Here is a 26,396-nt window from a genome sequence, read left to right as displayed (position 1 = left end):
TGTTGAATTTGTTAACACACATTGAGCGTGCAAATAAAGACTGATACACGACTGTCGTTGGTAAATGCATTTGATATAAATCGCATTTCAAAACAAGGAAACTTCTTAGACACATAGAAAGCACACTCCTAGGAACCGAGGCTGGCTTTTGACTGGATCGTTTGTAAAACGTGCACTCTAATATAGAGATGAACCAGAATCTTCCAGGCCAGCAACATGCTTGCAGTTGACTGTCTTGCAAGGCACGCCTCAATGCAGAACAAGAAGGTGTTATCCTCGCAGACATTAGGTGTCTCGCGTACGTTTTTGCACAGTGAACCTCTTATTCAGTTGGTGTGGAACCCGGTAAGGACATTCTTCCATCGCCATTGTTAAAATTCCTTTTCACGTCGTTAAAACTGTTTATGTGAATTCTATGGCGCAGAAGTTGCCCTGCCAAGACTTTGCAAAACTTACACACGCATTATAAGCGTGGTCTGTGTGGTCCAGTGGTTAGAGAAACGGGCTTGTAACCAGGAGGTCCAAATCCCAGCTCAGCCACTGAGTCGCTGTGTGTGACCCTGAGCAAGTCACTGAACCTCCTTGTGCTCTGTCTTTGGGGTGAGACGTTGTAAGTGACTCTGCAGCTGATGCATGGTTCACACGCCCTATATCTTGTAAAGCGCTTTGTAATGGTGGTCCACTATGAAAGGCGCTATATAAAGATTATTATTACACAATCTAGGGATATACAGAGTGATCCACGAACAGTACGTCATAGATAAAAACGACACTATTGAAGAACATGTTGGAATTAAGCATCTGCATTGGGTCAAGAAACTTTGCAGCTACGCTGGGTTCTGCTGTTATGTGATTCTGATTCCGCTCATGAGGCTCGGGCAAAATAATTCCTCTAAACAGTTAAACACCACTGTTGCTTATTTTGATCCCAACTGTGCAGAAAGAAGTTTTGAAAAACCCCCCACCCCAGGCCAGAATTGAACCCAGGCCCCTGGCACTGGGAGTCAGCAGGGCTAGCTGCCACACCACCCATGCAAAAAGCAATTGTACATATATTATGGTAAGTAAAGAACAGATCTAACAAACTAATAATCCAAATGAAATATTTTATAATATATGCGATCAGCTGGGCCGCAGTTGGATGGTCAGCCTCTCTCTGGTGAAGTTGATACAGCACTTATAAATGACATGAACAATATTATTCGGAACCATGTTTTAATATGACTGTCGCTGTTTGCGTCATTAACGCAAGGAGTCCTATCTGGTGACGTTTTTTAAGGTGTGTGCGGGAGGGGAGGGGATGGGAGGGGGAAGGTTGGGACACCGGGGGACAGGTGATGGTTAAAGGAGACGGTCCGGACCGGTGCAAGCGGATTTAGAGCCCAGTACCGGGCGGGCATTGGGACCTGAGGAACGCCCTTTCCCAGCAGCAGTCACGGAGATCGCTGCGCAGATTCTGTGCAGGATTTCAGCCAATGATCTTCTAAGGATGACCTGCGTGAGCGCACCCCATTGGCTGAGCCGGCCTGCTTCTGCGCAGCATGATCTCATTGAACGCATGCCGGTGGCCGCCGAGCCGCTGCGGGAACTCTTTCTGCAGGTCGGGGAAGTTTACAGTAACGATGAAGCTGGCAGCGTACTGACCCAGGTAAGCGCACCCCGCTTTATATAACACCCCCCAGAAGCTGGAGCGGTTAGCGGCTTCTCTAAATACGTCAGGCTTTTTTTTTTAATTAAATGTTTTCACGAGTTTGAGGAGACTTCTGAAGTTAGGGTGACTTTCCTTACATTAAAACAACTTCCCGTTACCTTGCATTGCACCTCCATTCTAATGTTTACGGGGTTTTTTTTTCTCTAAATGTTACTTTATGATTCTGGTGTAAGCAGAAATATTCATACATTTAACTCAATATTTTTGTTTCCCCCTTTTTTTGTGCACAATTCTGCACAACGCCCTTGGCAACAGCAGAATGTGTCTGTCGCAATTATTAAAGTTGCATTTCAAGTTAGTTTATACTTTTGCGTGTTTTATTTGTGTGTGTGTGTGTTTTTTTTTTTTTTTTTTTTTTCTGTTACTACCTTTTAATGCAATTTCATCGGAAAGGAGCCGGAAAAAAAAAACAATTAATCCCGCCGTTCCCGACGCTAGGCCTGGTTACAAGCAGGAGCCTCGGCTCTCGCTTGAATTTCATTGCGAGAGGGGCGGCTTGGGAATCTAACGAGGGGGCCCTTAACCAAAAAACCTGAAACTAAAACAATTAAGTACGTGTTTAGAAAGCAGAAACAGCGTTTTATTTGTAGCCGTGACTCGTTAGAGTTTAACAACAAACAAAAAAATCGCTGAAATGCGAACAAATGAATACAACATAGATAAATATTGTTGCCTCAAACAAATAAATGACGTAGGTTTCTAGTGCTCTGCATTATTTTGCACGCACAGTTTAATGACGGTACTGTGCATCTGATACAGTGTGAGAATCAAGATCCATGAGAAAAAAAAAAACGCTACTGTACAGCCCTGCTTGAAATTCCTTTCTAAGATATACAGCAAAGCCTGCTGTTGACGTGGAGCAGCTGTTTGAAATGGCTTGCTGGAAACGACCTCACATTCCCGAGCTGCGCTTTTTAAAATGATTCTTAATGTGTGGGAGGCTGCAGCACGTTGTTGTCAGTAAGCATTCAGATGTGTGAAAGAGGAACTGGTTTAGAGGCATGCTTGTGACAGCAGGATAGGACCTCCTGACATGTGACAGACTGGCAGGGCGGGGGGGAGGGCAGTGTGCAAATACTGTACTGCCTGCAGTGTGTGTGTGAACCCAGCATCGGGAGAAACTTGTGTAACACGTTTATTTTCGAAAAAAGAATAAGGTATGTAAATAATGGACTTTGACGAGGTTTTGGGTTTTCTTTTTTCCTTGACCATGACACGCTCGAGTGACTGAAGCTCTTGATCACCTAATTAGCGAGACAGTTGATTGGCTACTGGATGGGTAATCCTGTCACTGTAATCGGAAAGGAGGTTTATACATTAATGGGGTAGGGGGCAAGACCATACCACAGTCTGCAAACTGTACCCGTCACACTGACGGAAGGTGGAAGGGCAGCTGCAGTGTGGTTTTGACCTCGCGCTCCAGCTGCACCAGAGCGTTGCTCCTTATTTAAGAAGAGACGCCCGACTTGCAGCTTGTAAATCCGTGGATCTCTCGCTGACCCTCTACCTCTCTCCTAAGGCTCTGTGACCTCATCATCATCGCCGCGGCAACGGGAAGACGATGGACTCCTCCAATAGCAGCGGCCGGCAGCCCAGCTCGGTGTCTTCAAGCCAGTCCCACGAATACAAGCTAGTGATGCTGGGGGAGGGAGGGGTGGGCAAGAGTGGTGAGTACCAGGGGTGTGAGGCTGAACCGGGATGCTTTCTGTAATTGCATCCTAATAGAGGTACGTCTCCTTTTGTGTCCTGATACAGGGACTGAAGCTCAGCTCGGCTCCTTGTACTTCGCCAGTGGCTCTTGAATGGAGAACGCGCTGCTGTTTTGTAGTTGGTGTGAACGTGCGCTTTCTCTGTCTCATCTCGCTCTGGGATAACCGATGCATTGAGAGACGCTTTCTTATGCAAAAGCAAAATGCTTATGGATTATTATTATTATTATTATTATACAGTAATACTTGCAGAGAGATTGCACTCCGTTGGTCAGTAACCCTTTTATTAAAATCTATCACATGCTTCTTTCCTGACTGCACAGTCGAGACCCATGTAGCTAGTGCATGTAGCCAGATTAACGCAGTCATTGTGGCGCTACAATAAGTACCAACCAGAGAGGCAACTTTTAAGATCGTAGCTGCTGCAGCTTTACAAAGGCACCCTGACCGCAGACTCCCAGCCCCTGCGGGCTTCTGGGAGCCTGTTGCTATGCAGCTACCTGTCGCCTAGCAACAGGCTGAGATGAAAGGCAGCTGTTGCCATGGAGACCCTGGCCTCACCTGGAGCAGGTGCTGCAGAGTAATAAAAAAAAAAAAAAACCCGCAGACGCTCGCTTGGGGAGTCAGTGAGCCCTGTCAATAATTCAGGATACTGGTTCATATGTACAGTACAAAGGGATTGCAGAAGTCACCCAGGCTAGTAGGACACTGCTGTGATGGAGGATTCTCCTGCCGAGGGCTGGGCACTTTCATCTGTAGGCTATTCTCTTTCATTGGGATTGCAAGTCCTTCCTTACTGCGACTAAAACAGCAGAGCACCGTTTCAATTAACAAACGCCATAGAGAGTCCAGTGACTGCATGGAGACTTCAGCTCGGTCAGCCACCTCGCTGCAGTTACAAGGGTCTTCTAATCCTTTTTTTAACTGCTGTTTAATTCTTTCTCTCCAGTTAGCGTCTCTCAAACACGCACACAGTGCGTTTTCAATCGCATCCCTTCTCAATCGCTGGCTCTCTCTCTCTCACACACGCACACACAATAGAGGGGAGGCTGAATTGGTTTCCTCCTCCTATTTCCAATTTAAATTAAGTTGCATTTTATTTAAATGAATCCTCCACAATCTCTTGATGGTGTGATCTAGAAGGAGCAGGTTGATTGCAGGAAATGAGAGAAAGGGTGAGGGTTATAGTAAGTGTTTGAATAAATAACCAGGGCACAATACATGACTGGTAATGTGATGAATAAAGAAGAACCAAAGCCATTGATATATCGAGGGCGACGCTGTTCAGACTAAGCGGGCAAAGCGTGAACTGTTGTGCCACGTTGCCCAGGCCCTGGGAGACGTGTACAGCCTTATGTACTTCCACACTGTTCTTGAAGGAGGTTAGGAAGGTTTTTAAATGTGTTGGCATGTGTCACGGATCACATGCTTTCTTGTTTTCTTCCTGTCGTCTCTTTCCAGCGATAATCATGCAGTTCATCAGCCACAGGTTTCCAGAGGATCACGACCCCACCATCGGTGAGAGAGGGAGGGGGAGAGGGAGGGAGTGAGTGAGGGAGAGGGAATAGAGGGAGAGGGAGGGAGGAAGGGAAGGGAATAGAGAGGGAGGGGAGTCAGTGAGGGAGGGGGAATAGAGGGAGAGGGAGTGAGGGAAGGGAATAGAGAGGAAGAGGGAGAGGGAGGGGAATAGAGGGAGTGAGAGGGGAGAGGGAGGGGAATAGAGTGAGGGAGGGGAATTGAGAGAGGGAGGGAGAGGAATAGAGAAGGAGAGTGAGGGAGTGGGAAGAGAGAGGGAGAGGGAAAGGGCCCAGACTATCTCAGTGCCACTGCAGTCACACAGTCTGGCACTAGAAATGCATTGCAATGGCTCTGTACTGTGTAACGAGACGGTGTGCATGTGGATGTCTTTTTTTGTTCCAGAGGATGCTTATAAAACCCAGATCAGAATCGACAATGAGCCAGCCAATCTGGACATACTGGACACTGCTGGACAGGTGAGAGAGAGAGAGACTTCACTTTCAGGATGCTTCAACACCGTATATCTGTACACAGCCACACGCCTGCAAACCAAACAGCAATTTAATGACGTCCTTAAGTCCATTTTTGATGCTCCAACTTTCATGGTGTTTAGTTTAATAAATGTGTCAGTGCTGCATGTGGGTCTGTGTGTCAGTGTCTCGGCGAGTCTGTCTCGGAGTGTGTGTGTCAGTGTCTCGGCGAGTCTGTCTCGGAGTGTGTGTGTCAGTGTCTCGGCGAGTCTGTCTCGGAGTGTGTGTGTCAGTGTCTCGGCGAGTCTGTCTCGGAGTGTGTGTGTCAGTGTCTCGGCGAGTCTGTCTCGGAGTGTGTGTGTCAGTGTCTCGGCGAGTCTGTCTCGGAGTGTGTGTGTGTCAGTGTCTCGGCGAGTCTGTCTCGGAGTGTGTGTGTCAGTGTCTCGGCGAGTCTGTCTCGGAGTGTGTGTGTCAGTGTCTCGGCGAGTCTGTCTCGGAGTGTGTGTGTCAGTGTCTCGGCGAGTCTGTCTCGGAGTGTGTGTGTCAGTGTCTCGGCGAGTCTGTCTCGGAGTGTGTGTGTCAGTGTCTCGGTGAGTCTGTCTCGGAGTGTGTGTGTCAGTGTCTCGGAGTGTGTGTGTCAGTGTCTCGGTGTCTCAGTGAGTCTGTCTCACTGTGTGATAACCCCTCTCCCCAGGCTGAGTTCACTGCGATGAGGGATCAGTACATGCGCGCTGGCGAGGGCTTCATCATCTCCTACTCCATCACAGACCGGCGCAGCTTCCACGAGGCGCGCGAGTTCAAGCAACTCATCCACCGCGTGCGCAGGACTGCCGACACGCCCGCTGTGCTGGTGGGGAACAAGTCCGACCTGCAACACCTGAGACAGGTAAGAGACACGCCACTGATACACTGAGACAGGCAAGAGAGGCACACACTGATACACCGAGACAGGCAAGAGAGGCACACACACACACACACACACACACACACACACACACACACTGAGATGTTCTGCACTGCTGGTGGAGTGTGTCTGTGTCATCGCGTGGGGAGGGCTGGGGGAGGGATGCCCAGGGTCTGATGGGATAGTGGAGGTTGGTGTGATGGCTGGTGATTCAGCGCTCCTGCTCTGTGGCAGCTTGCGAGGGAGGCGCAGCCTGGAAAAGGGATATTAGGATATTTTGTATATCTTAATAAAAGCTCGAGAGGGGGCGGATGCACTAATAATAGCACTGTGAGTTTTTAAAGAACTTCGTACTTCCTCTGTTAGTCACTGAGAGGCTGCTGCAGGAAGCAAGGCACTGGTCGAGTGTGCGTGTGTGTGTGTGTGTGTGCGTGTCAGTATGTGTGTGATCCTATCACAGCATGCAGTTACACAGCCACAATGTAAGATACTGATATAGGGAGTATAGCAGACAAACACACACCTGATTATGCACCTAATCCCTTGATTATGCTATAGTGCATTTACCATAGTGTGCCCCGGTGTGCTGTGTTTATTAATAGGCTTTACTGTGCTGGGCTGGTTATGCAGTCCTTGCCCGTGCCTTGCTGTGCTTTCGCTGCGCTTTCATTACACTTTGCTGTTTGAAACTTTTCTAAAAATACACAAACCGCATTCACACATTCTGTTGCTTCCTGTGCCTAAAGGCTTGAGTGAGACTAGATTGCTGTCCGGAAGAAAGATAGATACACACACACACACACACACACACACACACACACACACACACACAGACTCTGACACAGTGGAGCTGCTGCCGGACATGGCTTCAAACGCACATCGCGCCTGACTGCTCAGTTCAGTCACTGGGGATCTGGGAAAAGAACAAGCAGTCAAAGATTCCAGCAAAGCGAACAGCTTCATCTCGCAGACACTCTCCGCTGCTCCTCCTCTGCCTCCCTGCTGAATCGAGCGAGCGCACTTCTGAAAGGATTGTCTTCATTTTAATACACTGTCAGTCTGTCCAATTGATCTCAACAGTGGAGTCTCACTCAACACAGCCACTATTTAAATGTTATGCTCACTGTTAAGATGCTGGGCCCTCTGCTCTGAACTGCAAGGAAGGTTTTTGTCAAGGACTCCCTTTTGAAGCCAGTTTTGAGGTTTCAGAGGTCAGGAATGGGGAATCAGACTCCTATTGCAGAGCAGTGTCACCCATTCCAGGTTTTAATACGAGCTTGATCAGCCCCAGTGTGTAGGTAACAAGCGCAGGTGTGTCTTATTAAACTAGAAATGGATCAAGCTGCTGTGCAGTGGGAGCCTTCTATCCCTGGAGATGGTTTGAAATGTGTTCATTTTTTCAGAACACTGTTTGATCGCAGACAGAGAAACCAAAAAATCCTTCGCAGTCTTTATAGTATTGGAAATCGGAGTCCTTTCTTTTTGTGAATTTTAAGAAATACTCAGTTAATGCACAAGTGTATCTGGTTATGATTAGGCACAGAGATCGATTATTAGTAAATCAATTGAGGGACTTTCTTTAAGGAAGGTTTTTATAGATTTATAGAAGGATTCTGTTGAGCGATTCTTTGAAGGACGGTTTCTGCCAGGCCTGTTTTTATGTCTTGCCCCTCAGGTGTCGCGGGAGGAGGGGCAGGGGCTGGCGCGGGAGTTCCAGTGCCCTTTCTTCGAGACCTCGGCCGCGTTCCGCTTCTTCATCGATGATGTGTTCGTGGCGCTGGTGCGGCAGATCCGCCAGCGCGAGAAAGAGGCTGTGATCGCCATGGAGAGGAAGAGCCGGCACCACACCTCAATCTGGAAGAGACTCAAATCCCCGTTCAGGAGGAAAAAAGACTGAGCCGGGAGCACGCACTGTACCCACGCACTGTCTCTCTCACACACTGTACCCACACACTGTCTCTCTCACTGTACCCACGCACTGTCTCTCTCACACACTGTACCCACACACTGTCTCTCTCACGCACTGTACCCACGCACTGTCTCTCTCACACACTGTACCCACACTGTCTCTCTCACGCACTGTACCCACGCACTGTCTCTCTCACACACTGTACCCACGCACTGTCTCTCTCACACACTGTACCCACGCACTACCCACACACTGTCTCTCTCACGCACTGTACCCACGCACTGTCTCTCTCACACACTGTACCCACGCACTGTCTCTCTCACACACTGTACCCACGCACTGTCTCTCTCACACACTGTACCCACGCACTGTACCCACGCACTGTCTCTCTCACGCACTGTACCCACGCACTGTCTCTCTCACACACTGTACCCACGCACTGTCTCTCTCACACACTGTACCCACGCACTGTCTCTCTCACACTGTACCCACTGTACCCACGCACTGTCTCTCACACGCACTGTACCCACGCACTGTCTCTCTCACACACTGTACCCACGCACTGTCTCTCACACACTACCCACGCACTGTCTCTCTCACACACTGTACCCACACACTGTCTCACACACTATCTCATACTCGCACGCACCTTCTCACTCACACTGTACACATGCACTGTCTCCCTCATACACTGTCTCTCACACACACACACACACACACACACACACAGAGTGCCTCTGTTTTTAAACTGGCTCAGGAAGCAGAGACACTAAAGCTGATCCGATCACATTGACACACACACACACACAACACTATTTTAATAACCGAACCTGCGGCAGTGCTGAATGCATCCACTCTCTAACTCTATATTAATCCAGCCTCCGCACCCCCATGTGTTTGCGGGGTTCTCCGGGCGCTTGGTTGGTCCACACAGCGCAGCCCGGGGTCCACATACAGCGCAGGTTACATGCAGGCACACTGAAACGCACGCCTGCTCTCCCTCCTTCCTGACCCCGTGGGATCGGAGCTCGGAGCTCCTTCCCTACTTAACCCTTCGTGCGCAGAGCAGGTTGGAAGAGGGTTCGGTCTAGTTGCAAGCCTCTTTCAGTATTTCTCAATCCAGCACTGCTGTTTTAATGGTTATGGATGATATAGCATCCTCCGATCCACTCTGTACATGAAGAAAAGCAGCAGATACCGACACTGACTTGCAGTGGGATTTAGGTTTGGCTTCCATTTGTCCTGCAATGCGGTTACACTAGCACTTCTCGTTATATGCATGCATGGCCTCTTACTGGTGGGTCCCGACTTGCAGGGTTTTCAATTATTAATTTTCTGTATTTTAGGACTAGATAATTTTTTTTTTACTTTGCAAGAGCACAAGGTAAAACAAAAAAAAAAGAAAATGGGCCTGTGTTCTGAGGTGCTGTTAGGACAGAGACCCGCTATCTCACACCCAGGTTATTGATCATTAGGGTGCGCTTTCCTTCCTCTGTTGCTGTAGCCCTGCTGTGGGGGCTGTTATAGCCGGCTGACTGCGCTGCACTAGCCCTGCTGTGCGCTGCCAGACAGAGCCTTGTGCCTTTTTAGATGAGACTTCCAGAGCGCCACTCCCAAAGTGAACACCACAGCCTCTACCACTACCAAACCTCAAAAGAAGCTTCTCGGAATTGTAATTCAGCATTAAGTTGGTTATTTCAATTCAGGATTATAATAGGTGGCTTATCTTTTTACAGGATGCGCTAATGACAGTTTGGAGTGAACAACTCTTGAGATCTGCAGGCTCTTCCTGCAGTCCTGACCTGCACTCCCTTCCTGTGGGGTGTGGCTCCCTGGTGGACAGGCCACACCCTCCCTGTCCGTCCCACGGTCTAGCCGGGACGCTGTCCAAATGTTTTTTTTTTTTTTAAACCTCTCTCTGTTCCAAACCTTTAAAACCCTGTTCTCCTGCTTCTTAAACTACACAGCAGAGCTGGTAACACATTCGCAGTGAATCCTGTCGCGTGTGCGTCACCGTCATTTCATAGGTCTTGCGTTGTCCTGTGTGAAAGACCAGCACATTATGAGAAATGTCTGGTTTCGATATGTTTTTTTGTAATGCCATCACCTTTGGGTAATATGCCCCTGCCTTGTGGAGAACACGTGGCATTGCACTCGAATCCCAGCCTGTTACTGCAATACAGTGCTTTCTTTATATCAGTGAATGCAATTCCTTTATTGGTAGCATTTTAAGCACACAGTTTACAAAGACTGTACGAAACTGCAATACCTACACAGTAACTGCAACTCCTATGAGGCAAGATTGACTTTTCATAGATCTCTCTCTCCACTGTGATGGCAAACTACCTTCTTGTTTGGGGTAGGCTTAGTTCATGTGCAGCAATCAGCCCTCAGTCTTTGTTGTCTACAGTGCAGTGCGACTGCAGTAAGAGGTGTTTAAAGATAAAGGGGTTGTTTATATGAGCTGTATTTGATGATCCTAATTAGTTTGGCCGATGGAGGTTCTACTGTATTACCCTGCAGCATTGTGGCTGGAGAAATGATCGCCACTCGGGGCGAAAAAAAAAACCCAACAAACCGGAAAATCTGTCCTCCTCTCACCTCTGCAATTTACCAGTCAATTAACTTTCGTGCTGTTTTAAAAGCCGAATGGAAGCTCCGTTTCCTCTCCTCCGGGTTGTCAAGGCGAGGAAAGGACAGTGTTTCTTGTTTTGAGTATCAGCACACCCCTATAGCAGTAAAGGTGAGAGAGACTGGTATTCATTTTATGCACCCGATTTGTTCTGAATCTGGAACCTTAGATTTGCACTTGCTGAACACGCCCTTGTGAAGAAGCCGTTTTGAATGTCGGAGCCCTATGAAGGATGCACTGTGGGATTCCCAGCATCATGTTTCCTAAGGACTGTGTACACTTATATTTGTAACTGTATTTATTGTAGTTTTGTTTTTGTTAGTAAATGTTCCAAAAACTCACGAGAAACGATTTCCTTCAAATATTGAAATCCTTCTGTGATTTTTTTTTTTTTTTTTTTTTTTTTTTTTTTTTTGTCAGTATGAAAATCTTAACAATGAAGTGCCAGGTAGCTACAGTAAACCAGAATTGTTAGAGTTTTTACTTGTAATGTTTGATTAAAAAAAAAAAAAAAAAAAAAGTTTGATATTCTAATTTATCTTCACCATTCTCCCTCGGGTAAAGCTGTGCATTGGCAGACCACTAGATGGCGCTGTCTCTGTAAAGATATTTCGGCTGACCTACCCTGCGTTGCATGTCTCTGTGGCAGGGAGCTGCTGAACTCCGAAGGGCTTCTGAAGAAATGAAAGCATGCAATGGGATTGCAGCTCCGTGCTGTTTAAAAAAAAAACCAACTGCAGTGTCCTGATCATCGACCTGCATTGAAAGCTGTTTGGAATCGGACCAGAAAGGACTCGTTTAACTCATAATTAGGATTTGTTTTGATTTTTTTTTTTTCCATTGGTGCTCCCTGATATTTCTTTCTTAATTAAATTGAAAACGCATCGGCAATAAGCCGAACCCGATTGCTGAATTTAAATGGTCGGAGCTTGGGTGTATGTTCTGTATGCATTTCTTTAGTTAAAATATAATCTCTCCTCGATGGGATGAGGTTTGTTTCACCAGCCTTTGTGAAATGATGCCCCCGTGTGGACGAAGTGCGGAATTGATTATTTGTTTGGCCAGCATTGTAAACTTCGCATAAACAAATGAAAACATCTGTATGGGCGTACGAATCGTGTGCTCAGTTATTACCGCAGGGAAAAACATCCTCAAAGGGAGACGGGACGAGCCGGGACGAGCCGGGACCGACGCCGTGAACACAGAGCTGGGAATGCAGGCATCGACTAATCCTGCAAAACACGTGGCTGTGCTGCCGTGTGTAAATCAATGACCCAAACATTATTCCACATTGCTGCAATTAACAGCTGCGACGGTAAACACAAATACAATCCCAAAATACTAGTGCTGAACTAACGAAGCATTTGAAAGAGTGAGGGGCGTATTACTGTAACTGCCCCCCTCCCTGGGGGGTAAGAGGGCAGTTACAATAATACGCTTTTTATTATTATTTTTTTTTTAATTTCACTTTTATTTAAGTCCCGTTGAGAAGTATATTCCAAGACCCCAGCGCTAGAAAACGAAATGCCTCGTTTTCCAAATTCTGTACGAACTTTATGAAACTGAGCAGTTTAGAAGAGTCTGAGATCTTGAGATTATAGGCTCTATTACTAGAGGCAATTAACAACGTATTCAAGGGCAGTTTGTGGGTTTGCCAAGGATAGCCTTTAATGGTGTTTGAAGTAGTTGTGAATCTTTCCTGGGAGCTGGTCTCACCTGCCGCAGTGTAACCGAGGCTAGGTCAACTAGAACCAAGCCAGCGCCCTCTACTGAGCAAGGCTTCCTCCGAAAACAGGTCTGGGGAATGCAAACAAACTGGAGTGCAAACAAAGCCCGGGCCCTTGTAGTTCTGATCCCTGTTATAATATGATGCATTGCACGTACACCTGTATATAAATATATAATAATCTCTACCGTTATGAAAATGCGGTTTGATCGCGATAACCCCGCAGTGTGACGCGCTGGTGAGTTTTGTCCCTCTCACGGTCCCGTCGCTGCAAAGCAAGTTTCGCTTTTCGCGAAGTCCTTCCAAAGGTCCTGCAGAAACTCGGACCCGCTCCGCCGCGGCAGAGAGCTCGCAGCCCGGCCACTGCAGGCTCTCCCACCCCCACCCGGAGCCGAGATCCAGGCAGACAGAGGCGGGGGAGCTCCGAGCACCGCCCCCGACTTTACACGAGGCCGCGGCGAGACCGGGGGGGTCGAGCTGAGAGTCAGCCCGGGAGGAGGCATGGATTCGTGGGTGCGGTTCAGCTCTCAGAGCCAGGCGAAGGAGAGACTGTTCAGGTGAATAATAATAATAATAATAATAATAATAATAATAATAATAATAATAATAATAATAATAGACACCGTGTTTTGCTTTTTGTTATCTGTACAGCAGGTAGGCTAAGCACATGGCACTGAGATAGTATACAAACAAGCACATATTGAGCTGGGTCAGACTGACTATGTTACAGGATGGCCGATCTGCGTTAATGACATGCTTAAAAGACACGGCAGCAAGCTGTCTAATCTCCATAGCGACAGCTCTGACTCTGTCAGTCCCCGTGTCCACAGCAGACCGGCGGGACTGTCCTTGTAGGAGACTTTCTTCCTTCGCGACAAACCTCATCGGTGGCCACTAACGTTAATATGACGAAAACGAGACTCCAAACTTCACCTTGTATTGCATCAATTCGATCGGAGGGGTACTAGTTTACTAACAGACGCTGAAAGGCGTTTCTTTTTTGTCTTTTGCAATACCCTTTGGTAATTACTGACTGGCGTATTCATAGGTATCAGTGCTTCACGCCAGGGTTGATATGCTCAGCCTGCACCCTGATAAGGGGCAGCAGGGTTGTAGAGCATTTTACAGCCCTGTTGAGCCGCGCTGATAAGTTGGGAAGCGTGTTTTGTTTCCAGACTCCCAGCACAGGGATTGAAGTGCGCCTCCCTTTGCTCAGCGGTTTTACTAGGAGTTTAATCAGATGCACTAGGGTGTTACCCACACACTGAATCTAAAGCATGCAGTGGGAGTCAGACCCCTGAAGAAAAGCCGCTTGACTGCTTGAAATAGCGTTATGTTGTGACGCTGTCGCAGATCTGGTGACAAGAAAACGCGCACCCAGCTCGGAGAGATTGAAACAGTTGTCACACGGCTAGGGTAAGTCATCATGCTGAAGCTACTGGAAAGCCCCAGACTGTGTGTGTAATAGGCAGAGCCATCACCGTGGCTAGCCTGCAGCTTGAGACCAATCAGCCTGATTGAGGTTGCATTCACAATTAGGAAGAATTGCGCAAAAAAACCCCACAACGTTTTAGACATGCCTGAAGTCACTACACTGGGCATGCTATGCACTATTCAAGTGCTGTGTAGCTTACAGTACAGTTAAACAGTTCAGCCACTGAGGTCAGATATAATGTCTTGAAGGCAAACGGATGGTAAAGTGAAGCTGGATTCCTATCCTATCCTGCCCCCCCCTGAAATTAATTATTCAACTAAGTGGGACAATAAAAAATATGAGCCAAGTTCGTCTCGATCCATTACCAGAAATGAAATCCTGCTGATCCACTGACGTTAATGATTAACTTATAAGAAGTTTAACAGAATCCTTAAGCAGGGATGGGAATCCCGTTGCACAGAGTTCGATCCAGTCCTGGTTTTACTACTGTGAGTTTAATGAGACACACCTGAGCTTGTACCTAGACACTGTGGCTCATCAAGCTCGTAATAAAACCTGGAATGAACCTTCTGTACAATAGGAGCCTTATTCCCATCCCTGCTTAAGGGGTAACCTCAGTGATCACTAATCGCCCTATTGATAAGACTTTTCCTCCACTAGCGCTCAGACCCCCAGCCTCCTCTCTGATTGAAATTCTCTCACCCAGCGAGGGGGTCCATGTGAGCGGGGTGAGAGCGGGGAGAGAGAGCGGGTCACGTTGTCAGTTTTAGCCGGTTTGACTTGACAAGCTTATTAAAGCCGTTGAAAAAAAATAAGAAACAAGAGCATTGTATTGCGAGAGGCGCAAGGCCAAAAAGCAAAGCTGAGGAGCGTGCCATGGAGCTGGAGGATAGAGCCCCTCTGTTCCACACAGTCACAGGGGACTCGCTGCAGACAGGGCCCTCTCTGGCAATTAGGAGTGTGAAATGGGTTGCCTTTTCATTATCACTGCCTTCTAGAAGCACATCATGCTGGATCTAATAATAATCCTGCTGTCTGTCTATCTATCTATCTATCTATCTATCTATCTATCTATCTATCTATCTATCTATCTATCTATCTATCTATCTATCTGTCTCTAAAATATCTGTCTGTCTGTCTCTGTGTCTTTCTGTCTAAAATATCTGTCTTTGTCTGTCTATCTAATTTCTCTCTAAAATATCTATCTGTCTATTTGACTGTCTATTTGTCTGTGTGTCTGTCTCTGGCTGTCTGTCTGTTTAATCTATCTGTCTGGCTGTCTGTCTATCTATCTAAAATATCTGTCTGTCTATCTGTCTAATCTATCTAATCTGTCTGGGTCTGTCTGTCTGATATTTTAGATACAGACAGACAAACACAATTTGTGTCTATCTAAAATATCAATCTATCTGTCAAATCTATCTAATCTATCGGTCTGTCTGTCTAATCTATCTATCTGTCTATATCTATCTATCTATCTATCTGTCGATGTATCTATCTGTCTCTATCTATCCCCACCTGTCGCTGTTCTCTTGTGTTTTATGTGAATTCAGTGACAGCCTGCATGTAAAAGGTGAAGCTGCATTCCCACACGTGTCATCGCAGGGCTGGTTTTATCTGTTAAAATGTGCATTGATGGGTTTGCATCAGTGGTGTTCAGTTGATAGCAGCCTGTGTAAATGACAGGTGCCAGAGGTCCATCGATTCATAGAGGGGATCCTGTCTTACAGGATCGAATATGACAGGTTCTGCTGTATCTGCGTGTCTATCTATCTATCTGTCTGCACGCACACACACTTGATAATGTGATCTGTAGTGTTAGACACATCCTGTTGCTGTTACCTGCTGTGACAGTGTTGCAGAGGTAACCAGCTGTCTGTTACTGTGATTTTCAACGGGCGCAAAATAGTTTTTAAAACCTGATGTAAATCAGAAAATCCCACAGTGTGAACTAAACTAAATTGAATGCCTGTGCCTGTTTACAAGTACCCTTGCTGATGCGTTCCCCTCCATCTCTCCCCCTCTCTGTTTCTGCAGGGCTGCCCAGTACGCCTGCACACTCCTGGGATACACCTTCCAGAAGAGCGGGGCGAGCCCGGACCTGGTAGCAAAGATCAAGCAGCTGGAGGCTCACATGAGCCTGGGCAGAAAGTGTGAGTAGGGCTGCTCTTCTCCTTATAAAAGCTTCCCACAGTGAGAGCACAGCAAAGCGTAACAGAAGACAATGGGCGCATGCTGAAGCACAGAGAGAGAGAGAGAGAGGGCAAAATTAGGAGTTCATTACAGACTGGTGTAAAAGCTTTGAAAATATGTCCCTTTAATCAAGCAGAGAAATGCCTGGAACCTTACCATGGTAAATGCATGTGAAGTGTCTGCTTTGCTCTTGTGTCCCTGTGTCTCTGATCTGCTCTGGCTGTGCCCACAGTGTTTCTCTCTGGTCGTGTCTCTGATCTACTCTGGCTGTGCCCCGCAGTGTTTCTTCCTGGTCGTGTCCCTGTGTCTCTGATCTGCTCTGGCTGTGCCCCGCAGTGTTTCTCTCTGGTCGTGTCTCTGATCTGCTCTGGCTGTGCCCCGCAGTGTTTCTCCCTGGTCGTGTCTCTGATCTGCTCTGGCTGTGCCCTGCAGTGTTTCTCCCTGGTCTTGTCCCTGTGTCTCTGATCAGCTCTGGCTGTGCCCCGCAGTGTTTCTCCCTGGTCGTGTCCCTGTGTCTCTGATCAGCTCTGGCTGTGCCCCGCAGTGTTTCTCCCTGGTCGTGTCTCTGATCTGCTCTGGCTGTGCCCCGCAGTGTTTCTCCCTGGTCGTGTCCCTGTGTCTCTGATCAGCTCTGGCTGTGCCCCGCAGTGTTTCTCCCTGGTCGTGTCCCTGTGTCTCTGATCTGCTCTGGCTGTGCCCCGCAGTGTTTCTCCCTGGTCGTGTCCCTGTGTCTCTGATCTGCTCTGGCTGTGCCCCGCAGTGTTTCTCCCTGGTCGTGTCCCTGTGTCTCTGATCTGCTCTGGCTGTGCCCCGCAGTGTTTCTCCCTGGTCGTGTCCCTGTGTCTCTGATCTGCTCTGGCTGTGCCCCGCAGTGTTTCTCCCTGGTCGTGTCCCTGTGTCTCTGATCAGCTCTGGCTGTGCCCCGCAGTGTTTCTCCCTGGTCGTGTCCCTGTGTCTCTGATCTGCTCTGGCTGTGCCCCGCAGTGTTTCGGCTGGGGAACTCTGCAGATGCTCTGGAGGCAGCGAAGCGGGGGATGCACCTCTCCGACAGCGTCCTGCGACTCTGCATCACCGTCGCCCACCTCAACAGGGCCATGTACTTCGCCTGCGACAACGTGCTGTGGGCCGGGAAAGCTGGGGTCGTCCGCAAACTGGACCAGGACAAGTGGAGCCAGCGGTCCTTCAGGTACTGGATCGGGGGATGGTGGGGGGGGTCCAACAGCCTCTCCAGGTCACAGCTCGATTTCTTTAGAGCATTTTACAGTACCAAGGAATCTGCTGTAGTTTGGTAATACAGGGTGTCCTGTAAGTCAGACAGCCCTGGCAGGATCGTTTATTCTACCCAGTGGGATTGTCACTGTTAAATCAGACGGCCACACCTTACTCACCGTCTGCAGCACACAGCAGCCTCTTTCCTTAAAGACGTCTCACATCTGAAAGAAATAGACACACCACTAATATTACCAGATGCGCTTCTGCTGTCTGACTTAAGGGACACCCTATAGTACGAGCATATCGACAGCTACAGAAACAGTAACTGTGCCAGTAATAATAATAAATAGAATAATAATGACGATACACTAACTATCACTGTAGCACAGGGAAGCATTGTAAAGCACAGAGAGGTCTGGTAAAGCATAGGGAAGCATTGTAAAGCACAGAGAGGTCTGGTAAAGCATAGGGAAGCATTGTAAAGCACAGAGAGGTCTGGTAAAGCATAGGGAAGCATTGTAAAGCACAGAGAGGTCTGGTAAAGCATAGGGAAGCATTGTAAAGCACAGAGAGGTCTGGTAAAGCATAGGGAAGCATTGTAAAGCACAGAGAGGTCTGGTAAAGCATAGGGAAGCATTGTAAAGCACAGAGAGGTCTGGTAAAGCACAGGGAAGCATTGTAAAGCACAGAGAGGTCTGGTAAAGCACAGGGAAGCATTGTAAAGCACAGAGAGGTCTGGTAAAGCACAGGGAAGCATTGTAAAGCACAGAGAGGTCTGGTAAAGCATAGGGAAGCATTGTAAAGCACAGAGAGGTGTGGTAAAGCATATTGAAAAACCAGGGTAAACTATGGTAAATGCACGGCATAGCCATGGGAAAAACAGACCTTTTGTAAGGGGTATAATAATAGCAGCAATTGCCTTCTCTCCCCCAGGTACTATCTGTTTGCCCTGATCATGAACCTAAGCCGAGACGTCTATGAGCTCAGCTTGCTGATGGAGCGAGAGCCTCGCGGTCCCAAGGGCAGCAGTGCGTGCTCCAGCCCCGTCTCGGAGAGCAGGGAGGCAGCTCCGGGCTCGGGCCTGGACCCCAACGCCCTGCCCCAGCGCCTGCGAGCACAGCTCCTCCTGCTGGCCACGGTGCTGCGCTGCAACCCGCCCCTGCTGCTGGACCTGGTGAAGAACACCTGCGACCTGTTCATCCCACTGGACCGGCTGGGTCTGTACAGAACCAACCCCGGCTTCGTGGGAGCCTGCGGGCTCGCCTCCTCCCTGCTCTCCATCCTCACCATCATATACCCCTGGCTCAAACTGAAACCCTGAGGGAGAGGAGGGGGCCACTGATACTGATACACACACACACACACGCACTGACACACACACAGAAACACAAAGAGACATGCACACACTCACACAGAAATGTATATACAATGTGATTCATAATTCACGCAACATGGTTGTTTTTAATTCTACTTAAAATGTTCTTGAGCAGCCCTCTTGTGGCATTGCAGGTACATGCTCCCCTTCTCATCCTCCATGTACCCCCCCCCCCACACACACACGCACTTTTCCCTATGCTTTGATAACGTTTCGTGAATTATGAGTCGGCCTGCATTTGTCTTGCATACTCTGCAACGATTAAAAAGCACTGAGCCTCAAACGGCATTTTAATTCATCTCTTTCCCCTCTCCGGTTTTTTTGAGTAGTTTCTGGCTTCTACAGTACAGTAAAGCTAACTCGGCCTGTATGAGGCTGTGCGCTTGTCTGGAGACGTGCCCAGCCATGAACAGCCTCCTTCATTCCATTCAAAGTCGCAATGAGCACTGGCACTTTTGTACAGTAGGGTTCTCCAGACAAGCTGAAAGACCAGTGTAGCCAGATTGTATAATAACTCAGCATTGTGGACTCAGAACCCACTGCAAGGGGGAACGGATTGCGAAACTGCTTCATCTTAAAGAGATGTTCAGAGCGTCTCCCATGCCTGACCCTCAGAGCCCTCCCTGCGTCAGGATGGGGTGTGGCCGTCGTGGACAGTAATGGAGCCGTGGCATCGTTTCTGCACGCTGGAGAGGAGCGTGTGGGTGCGAGCCTGCGTACGCGCTGCTTACACACAGCTCCGAACGCCCCTGATTGTTCAGAGCAGAGGGACCCAACAGAAACGGGTTCACTCCTCTTCAAATCTGATTGCAGAGTTGCACGCCTGATCATCTCACTTCTGTGTTTTGACTGATCAAGATGCCCAGGGCTAGATCTTCAAAGCGTGTCCCCCCACATTTCTGTCAATGGGGTGGAGAGCGGTCGCGGGGAGCCAGGGAGGCCCTGCCTTGAAGTAACGAGCCTGCAGGATGTTTAAAATGTTCAGTAGTTGTTCTCGGCGATTAACGCCTCTTATGTCTTTTTTTTTAAACAGAAGCTGTCTTTTCAAAGACTGACAGATCAAATGTCTTTGCGTTGCGACTGCAAAGCTGGTGCTGATAAATTGACTGATAAATTGACTGATTGCACCGTGTAACAAAATGTTTTATTTTTTTTTGTTCCTGGGTAGTAAGTGTTATTTCCTAATTGCTTATGCCTCAAAAGTATAGAAAATGGCATTTACAGTATAATCGTAAATCTCGAAAAACTACTCGCTTCTAAATCTTTTATAGTCATTTTTGTATTACTTTAGTATAAATACATGTTAATTTGGATTCATATGTTGTTTTTTTCTGACTTTATGTGAACGAAAAGACACACATTTGCCCGTTTTCCCATTGGAAATAGTGATGTTTCGAAATATCACTGTCCTGGACACAAAAGCAAAGTTTGTGGGGAATAATAGCCATGTTCTATACTTTTGAGGCATAAGCAATTAGAAAATAACACTTACTACCCAGGAACAAAAACTGTGTTACATAGTGTAATGATGGCATGTACCTTGTAAATGAAGATTGGAAAGAAAATGTGAACAATAAAACGCTTTGCCTAATTTAACCCTATGTGTGCACAAGTGAATGAATCACTGGAGAGGCAGGACAGCCTCTTGCTGCGATGGTACTATTATCAAGTGTGAGGGTGCACAATGCCAGCCACCTATTCATTCCTCTTTCTGCCTGCCCTGTGTCAACCACAAAGCAGCATTGCTGCTTCTTTTAAAAAGTAGGAGCTAATTGAAGACCGGACCTAATGGGTTGTAAAGGCGCTCCTACAGAGCCTGATTGAGTTTATATGGACTCCAATTGTAAATTGTAAATGGGGGGGTTCAGGCGACAGAATACAACGTGCTGTTAGAAATCGCATTACCGCAGTTGAAGATCTGCCTTAAATTCAAGTTATTTGGTAATTTAAATGGTCCCCCCGCCCCGCAGTTGAAAGCAGGCACAGTGTAACGCTGGACACTCCTGATAAATCACAGCTTGCACTGACCCAAGTAATTTGCAGAGTCTCAATGTCCCGCTCACATCACATGCGGATGAACCGTGCAAATCAAACACAGTAAACTGATTTTAGTTTTTTTTTTTTTTTGTTCTCCACGGGGCCCAAGCACTCCCTGCAGCGCGACAGGAGGACAGTGAAGGACTTCCAGCAAGCATCCTGTCCGCGTTTCTTCGCGCCGCAGCTCGTCTGGGTCTCGCTATCCGAACCGTTCAAACACTGAGTCCCGCAGGAAGGTTTTTTTTTTGTGTTCACTCATAAAGCTGCATCTGTTTTTTTTTAATACCACCTTCCAAACAAACTCGACACAGCTTACCTCGGAGGAAGTTTTAGGCTTGCATCCCATTCCAGCTGGAGGTAAGAACTGCAGGCACGATTCTGTCATTGATGACGTAATTAATGGTTGTATAATAATAATAATAATTATAATCATCTTCATATAGCGCCTTTCATAGTGGAATCCCATCACAAAGCCCTCTACAAGATACGAGACTAAGGTGTGTGAACCATGCATCAGCTGCAGAGTCGCTTACAACAACGTCTCACCCCAAAGACGCAGCGCAAGGAGGTTCAGGGACTTGCTCAGGGTCACACTGTGAGTCAGTGGCTGAGCTGGGATTTGAACCGGGGACCTCCTAGTTACAAGCCTGTTTCTTTAACCGTTGGACCACAGAATCATTCGGGAATCGTCTGCATTTCATTATTGGTATAGCCCGTGGCATTACATTGTTAAGTGACACACAAAATGCCTCTTCTTTCTGCCAACTTAGCCAAAGATTTGTATTTCTAAGCGGTTTAAGAAGCCTTCACAAATATCTAAATTAAAAAAATAAAAAAGTCATTCCTCTTTTGAATCTTTTAATTGGTTTTGATGGCTTGAGTGAAGTTTGATATGAGGCGCGTTGTTCTTGCAGTGTATGCGTTAGCCTGTAATCGACTTTTCACCGGTAACACCCTTCTGTATGATTGTGCCACCCGGCAAAGATCCCAGTTTAACCCCTGAATTAAAAACACGATTCTTGGAGATCTCACACACGACTCCAGTTTATTAAGTGCAGAAAAGAAAAAAAAAAATCAAATGTGCGAAGCATGTGTTATCATATAGAGCAGCTGGCTTGGACCAAGGGCGCTGGAACTGGAGGTGCCAGGAGGTGCGGCAGCGTTGGATTCCTTCAACTAGTTACAGTTTTGTTCAATGGCTTTCAGTACCCCCCACCCCCCCCAAATTGTTCCAGTGCCGCTGGCTGGGACGGTCTCGTTGCAAACCACATTTGAGAAGCTCCTTCTTCAATTGTAAATGTGCATGCTTGTGAGTGTAGATGTGTTGGGAATGTTCAGTATGGGAGATGGCAATGGATGTCAAAAAAAACAAGTTTTCTAAAGGTTGCAATGAAAAACGTAGGTGTCATTTTCGATCCAGATCTGTCATTCGAGGCACACAGAATTGCATTATTATTATTATTATTTTTCATTTAAGATATCTTGCTAAACGAAGACGGTCTCTTTCACTGCCGGGTGCTGAGAGACCGATGCATGCCTTTCTAACATTAGGACTGATTATTGCAAAGTTCTTATTCCCTGCTGTTTCAAGTTGTGTTTTATCTCGATTGCGGCTTGTGTAAAATTTTTAACAAGAAAAAGTTCATATTTAAGTTAATATGCGATTTATCACGAAAGGCGCTGTGTGAGAATTAAAGATCGATTAATAAAGGTTTCTATTAAAGACACTGAGAAAGACTTCTAGGGGCAAGGTCCTGTCACTGAAACTATTGCGTTTCTTTGAGTTCGTGGATAGATCGGGCAGAGCCCCAGTGCTGTCTCTCAAACCGGGGTTCCAGTCTGTGTTGCCAACTTCACAAAGCCGCTAGGTGTCGCTATTCAGACATTCTCTAAAGTGGCCAGAAATGTCGCTGGATAATTTATCATTGCACTTGGAATCGCTTAACCTAGTTATGTCCAGATTATCCACCTATACAGAGTGAGTCTGGTGTAATTGATTTTAACATTATGCATCACTTATCACTGATTTAGCGCATTGTATACGCTAACAAAGGGGGGGAAGGGGAGACCTCTCTGTGCTTTACAATGCTTTTACTGTGAGAAACTTTCTATATTCTAGAATTCTTATAAAATATAAACCCTTTACTATATTATATATATATATATATATATATATATATATATATATATATATATATAAAGGATATATTAATAGTAATTGTTGTATAAATTTTCCCTATAACGTATTTTTAGACTAGGCATTTTCCCTTAGTTTACCCTTGCTTCACTGTGCCTCACCATGCTTTCACTGTGCTTTATTACACTTCGCTACGCTGTTACTGTGGAAAAGTTTGATAGGGAAAAAGCAACAAACCCTTAAAAGTCAATCTCTTTGTGTTCGGTTTCAGAAAGCTTTGTGTAAGAAAATGGCAGAGGAGAACGGTCAGAACAATGAAGTCAGTTGCCCTGCCTGGGGGCTTAGCTAAGCACTGCCATTACTACCTGTGCACGTGCCATTACTACCTGTGCACGTGCCATTATTACCTGTGCACGTGCCATTACTACCTGTGCTGTGCACCTGTGCACTTACTATGCTTTGCACTGTGCTTTATTACACTGTGCACTGCTACGCTGTTACTGTGGAAAAGTTTGATAGGGAAAAAGCAACAAACCATTAAAAGTCAATGCCATTACTACCTGTGCACGTGCCATTACTACCTGTTGCCATTATTACCTGTGTTCGTGCCGTGCCATTATTACCTGTGCACGTGCCATTACTACCTGTGCACGTGCCATTATTACCTGTGCACGTGCCATTACTACCTGTGCACGTGCCATTATTACCTGTGCACGTGCCATTACTACCTGTGCTCGTGCCATTATTACCTGTGCACGTGTCATTACTACCTGTGCCGTGCCATTATTACCTGTGCACGTGCCATTACTACCTGTGCACGTGCCATTATTACCTGTGCACGTGCCATTACTACCTGTGCACGTGCCATTATTACCTGTGCACGTGCCATTACTACCTGTGCACGTGCCATTACTACCTGTGCACGTGCCATTACTACCTGTGCACGTGCCATTACTACCTGTGCTCGTGCCATTACCCTGTGCACGTGTCATTACGTGCACGTGCCATTATTACCTGTGCACGTGCCATTATTACCTGTGCACGTGTCATTGTTATGTGTTCTCTCCCTGCAGGACAGTGCATTGTCCCGGCATTGTCTGCTGTAAATTTGCCTGCCGTAACGAAGCTGAAAACTAACAACGGGTACGGCACGTGAAAATTCCAAAATTAAAAACCCTCGGTGCAGAACTCGATTGGCACTGATTGGTACTCAGTTGTAAAGGTGAGGGAAGGACAGCGTTTCTTGTTTTGAAATCAACGCGTTAATGAATGGATTTATGGAATAACTGCCAATAAATCCTTCAGCGCAGCCCTCGTCTCGTCTCACGCGGTGACACTGAAGGGGTGAGAGAGCCTGCCCTCCTGTTCCTGCAGGTGGCCGGCCACTTGAAAGATGCCCTGCACCTGACGCTGGACGACGCGGTGGAGCGGACCACAGCCGCGCTGGAGAGGACGAGGGCCGTCCTCACCTCAAAGGCCGGCCTCCCGCTGGGCTCCGGCCCGGGCCAGGCACTCGTCCTGAGGAAGAGATGCGTAAGAAACCGCAGGATTGTGTTAATAGAGTCAGGGGTGGGCTCAGGCTTCGGTATCGTGCTCACCCTGCTCTATAGAAGCCTCAATATCATACTAATAGAGTCAGAAGTGGGCTCAGGCTTTGGTATCATGCTCACCCTACCATATAGAAGCGTATTTTATACAGTAAGAGTCACCCGACACACCAAGGATTAACTTATTATAAATCACTCAAATGAAGACTGGACTCAGAAACAGGCTTGGCTTAAACATGGCTTATTTGAATTGGGTGTAGGGGTGACGTCTGTACAAAGAATAAGACGGACTGGAATTTTGGCAAATACTTCACTGTGATTGGTTGATTTGTGACACGTTTTCAAAAGGGGCTCTTCTTTCAAGTAATTTTGAAAAGTAACTGGTAGCAATCATTTCATACAGTATATAAAAAGCGAATGCCCCCAAAAACTTCTCCTTACTGTCATGTGGGGGAGCCAGATCACTGTCTTTATATTGGTCTTAATCTGAGAAGCAGTGCGCTCCTGCTAAATTGTGTGTGTAAACACGTGTGTGTGTGTGTGTGTGTGTGTGTGTCTTTATATCGCTCTATGTGTCTCACTCTGTGTCTCTGTCTCTCTGTTTGTCTCTGTGTGTGTGTGTGTGTGTGTGTGTGTCACACAGACACACACAGACAGACAGACAGACAGACAGACACACACACACACACACACACACACACACACACACAAACAGACACAGAGACACAACTGAGTCTCACTCTGTGTATCTCGCTATATTTCACACACACACACACACACACACACACACACACACTCAGAGACACACACATAGACACACACATAGAGGCACACACACACACACACAGAGACAGAGAGACAAACAGAGAGGCAGAGACACAGAGTGAGACACAGAGGGTTAAGCTCTTCTTGTTCAATTGCATTAAGATGTTCATTCGCTGGCTGGAAGTTCTCATTCAGTTTGCAGACCCACGTGTTTTTCTGAAAGCTGCCCGGTGCCTCTTAACGTGTCTCCTGTGAGTAACTCCCCTCACGCCTCACCGCCTGCCTCCTCACAGCTAACGAGACACGCAGCGATCCTCGCTGCAATTAAACTCAATTCAATCCCACACCGAGGTTCGATTTTCATCAACAACCAGAGCACAACAAGAAAACCAAGTGACAGGATGTGAAGCTGGAGGTAATGAATCCTGTAATCGATGACTCCTATCGGACTGTTTGCAGGTCCTGTGATGCCTCGCCTGTGGGAGGCTGGAATCCAAATCAATTGGGGGTCATTGCTGTGCTCTTCCGTTGAATAGCTGGACTAGCGAGGGAGAGAGATTGTGTCTGTCTGTCTGCATTGCCACTGCAGTGCTCCTGTCTGTCTGCCTGCATTGCCACTGCAGTGCTCCTGTCTGTCTGTCTGTCTGTCTGCATTGCCACTGCAGTGCCCCTGTCTGTCTGTCTGTCTGTCTGCATTGCCACTGCAGTGCTCCTGTCTGTCTGTCTGTCTGCATTGCCACTGCAGTGCCCCTGTCTATCTGTCTGTCTGTATTGCTATTGAAGATCATTGTGGAAGGGTATAGTTAGCACACTGGGGTCCCATTCTACCAGCCTCATCCCATTGTAACTGCCCTATACTTGTGCTACCATTGCCCCTCAGTGTAATACAAAACCATTATAGTGCCACTGTGTCTGTCTGTCTGTCTGCATTGCCATTGACGATCATTCAGGAAGGGTATAGTTAGCACACTGTGGTCCCATTCTACCAGCCTCACCCCATTGCAGCTGTCCTATACCTGTGCTACCACTGCCCCTCAGTGTAATACAAAACCATTATAGTGCCACTGTGTCTGTCTGTCTGTCTGCATTGCCATTGAAGATCATTCAGGAAGGGTA

At 47.2% G+C, this 26,396-nt stretch overlaps 2 protein-coding genes across 3 annotated transcripts; both read left to right on the top strand.

Moving 5' to 3' along the window:
• The first annotated feature begins 1,565 nt into the window (after window positions 1–1,565).
• On the top strand, window positions 1,566–8,306 carry rit1 (Ras-like without CAAX 1). Of its 2 annotated transcripts, XM_041243097.1 has the most exons (6): window positions 1,566–1,648; window positions 3,231–3,378; window positions 4,882–4,938; window positions 5,341–5,414; window positions 6,103–6,294; window positions 7,988–8,306. In XM_041243097.1, the coding sequence occupies exons 2-6, from the start codon at window positions 3,273–3,275 to the stop codon at window positions 8,207–8,209; spliced, it is 651 nt and encodes a 216-aa protein (XP_041099031.1). In that variant the 5' UTR covers window positions 1,566–1,648; window positions 3,231–3,272; the 3' UTR covers window positions 8,210–8,306. The 2 variants fall into 2 exon arrangements, with proteins under 2 accessions (XP_041099031.1, XP_041099032.1); XM_041243098.1 differs by lacking the exon at window positions 3,231–3,378 and having other exon boundaries at window positions 1,578–1,648.
• Window positions 8,307–12,819: 4,513 nt separating this feature from the next.
• Window positions 12,820–19,817, top strand: pex11b (peroxisomal biogenesis factor 11 beta). The gene is made up of 4 exons (XM_041243099.1): window positions 12,820–13,136; window positions 16,052–16,167; window positions 17,192–17,393; window positions 18,353–19,817. Exons 1-4 carry the CDS (start codon window positions 13,081–13,083, stop codon window positions 18,738–18,740), a joined length of 762 nt encoding a protein of 253 aa, XP_041099033.1. The 5' UTR covers window positions 12,820–13,080; the 3' UTR covers window positions 18,741–19,817.
• The last annotated feature ends 6,579 nt before the right edge of the window (window positions 19,818–26,396 follow it).

This window comes from Polyodon spathula, unplaced genomic scaffold (assembly GCF_017654505.1).
Source record: "Polyodon spathula isolate WHYD16114869_AA unplaced genomic scaffold, ASM1765450v1 scaffolds_1579, whole genome shotgun sequence".
Classification (NCBI taxonomy): domain Eukaryota; kingdom Metazoa; phylum Chordata; class Actinopteri; order Acipenseriformes; family Polyodontidae; genus Polyodon; species Polyodon spathula.
This window is presented reverse-complemented; position numbering and strand designations above follow the sequence as displayed.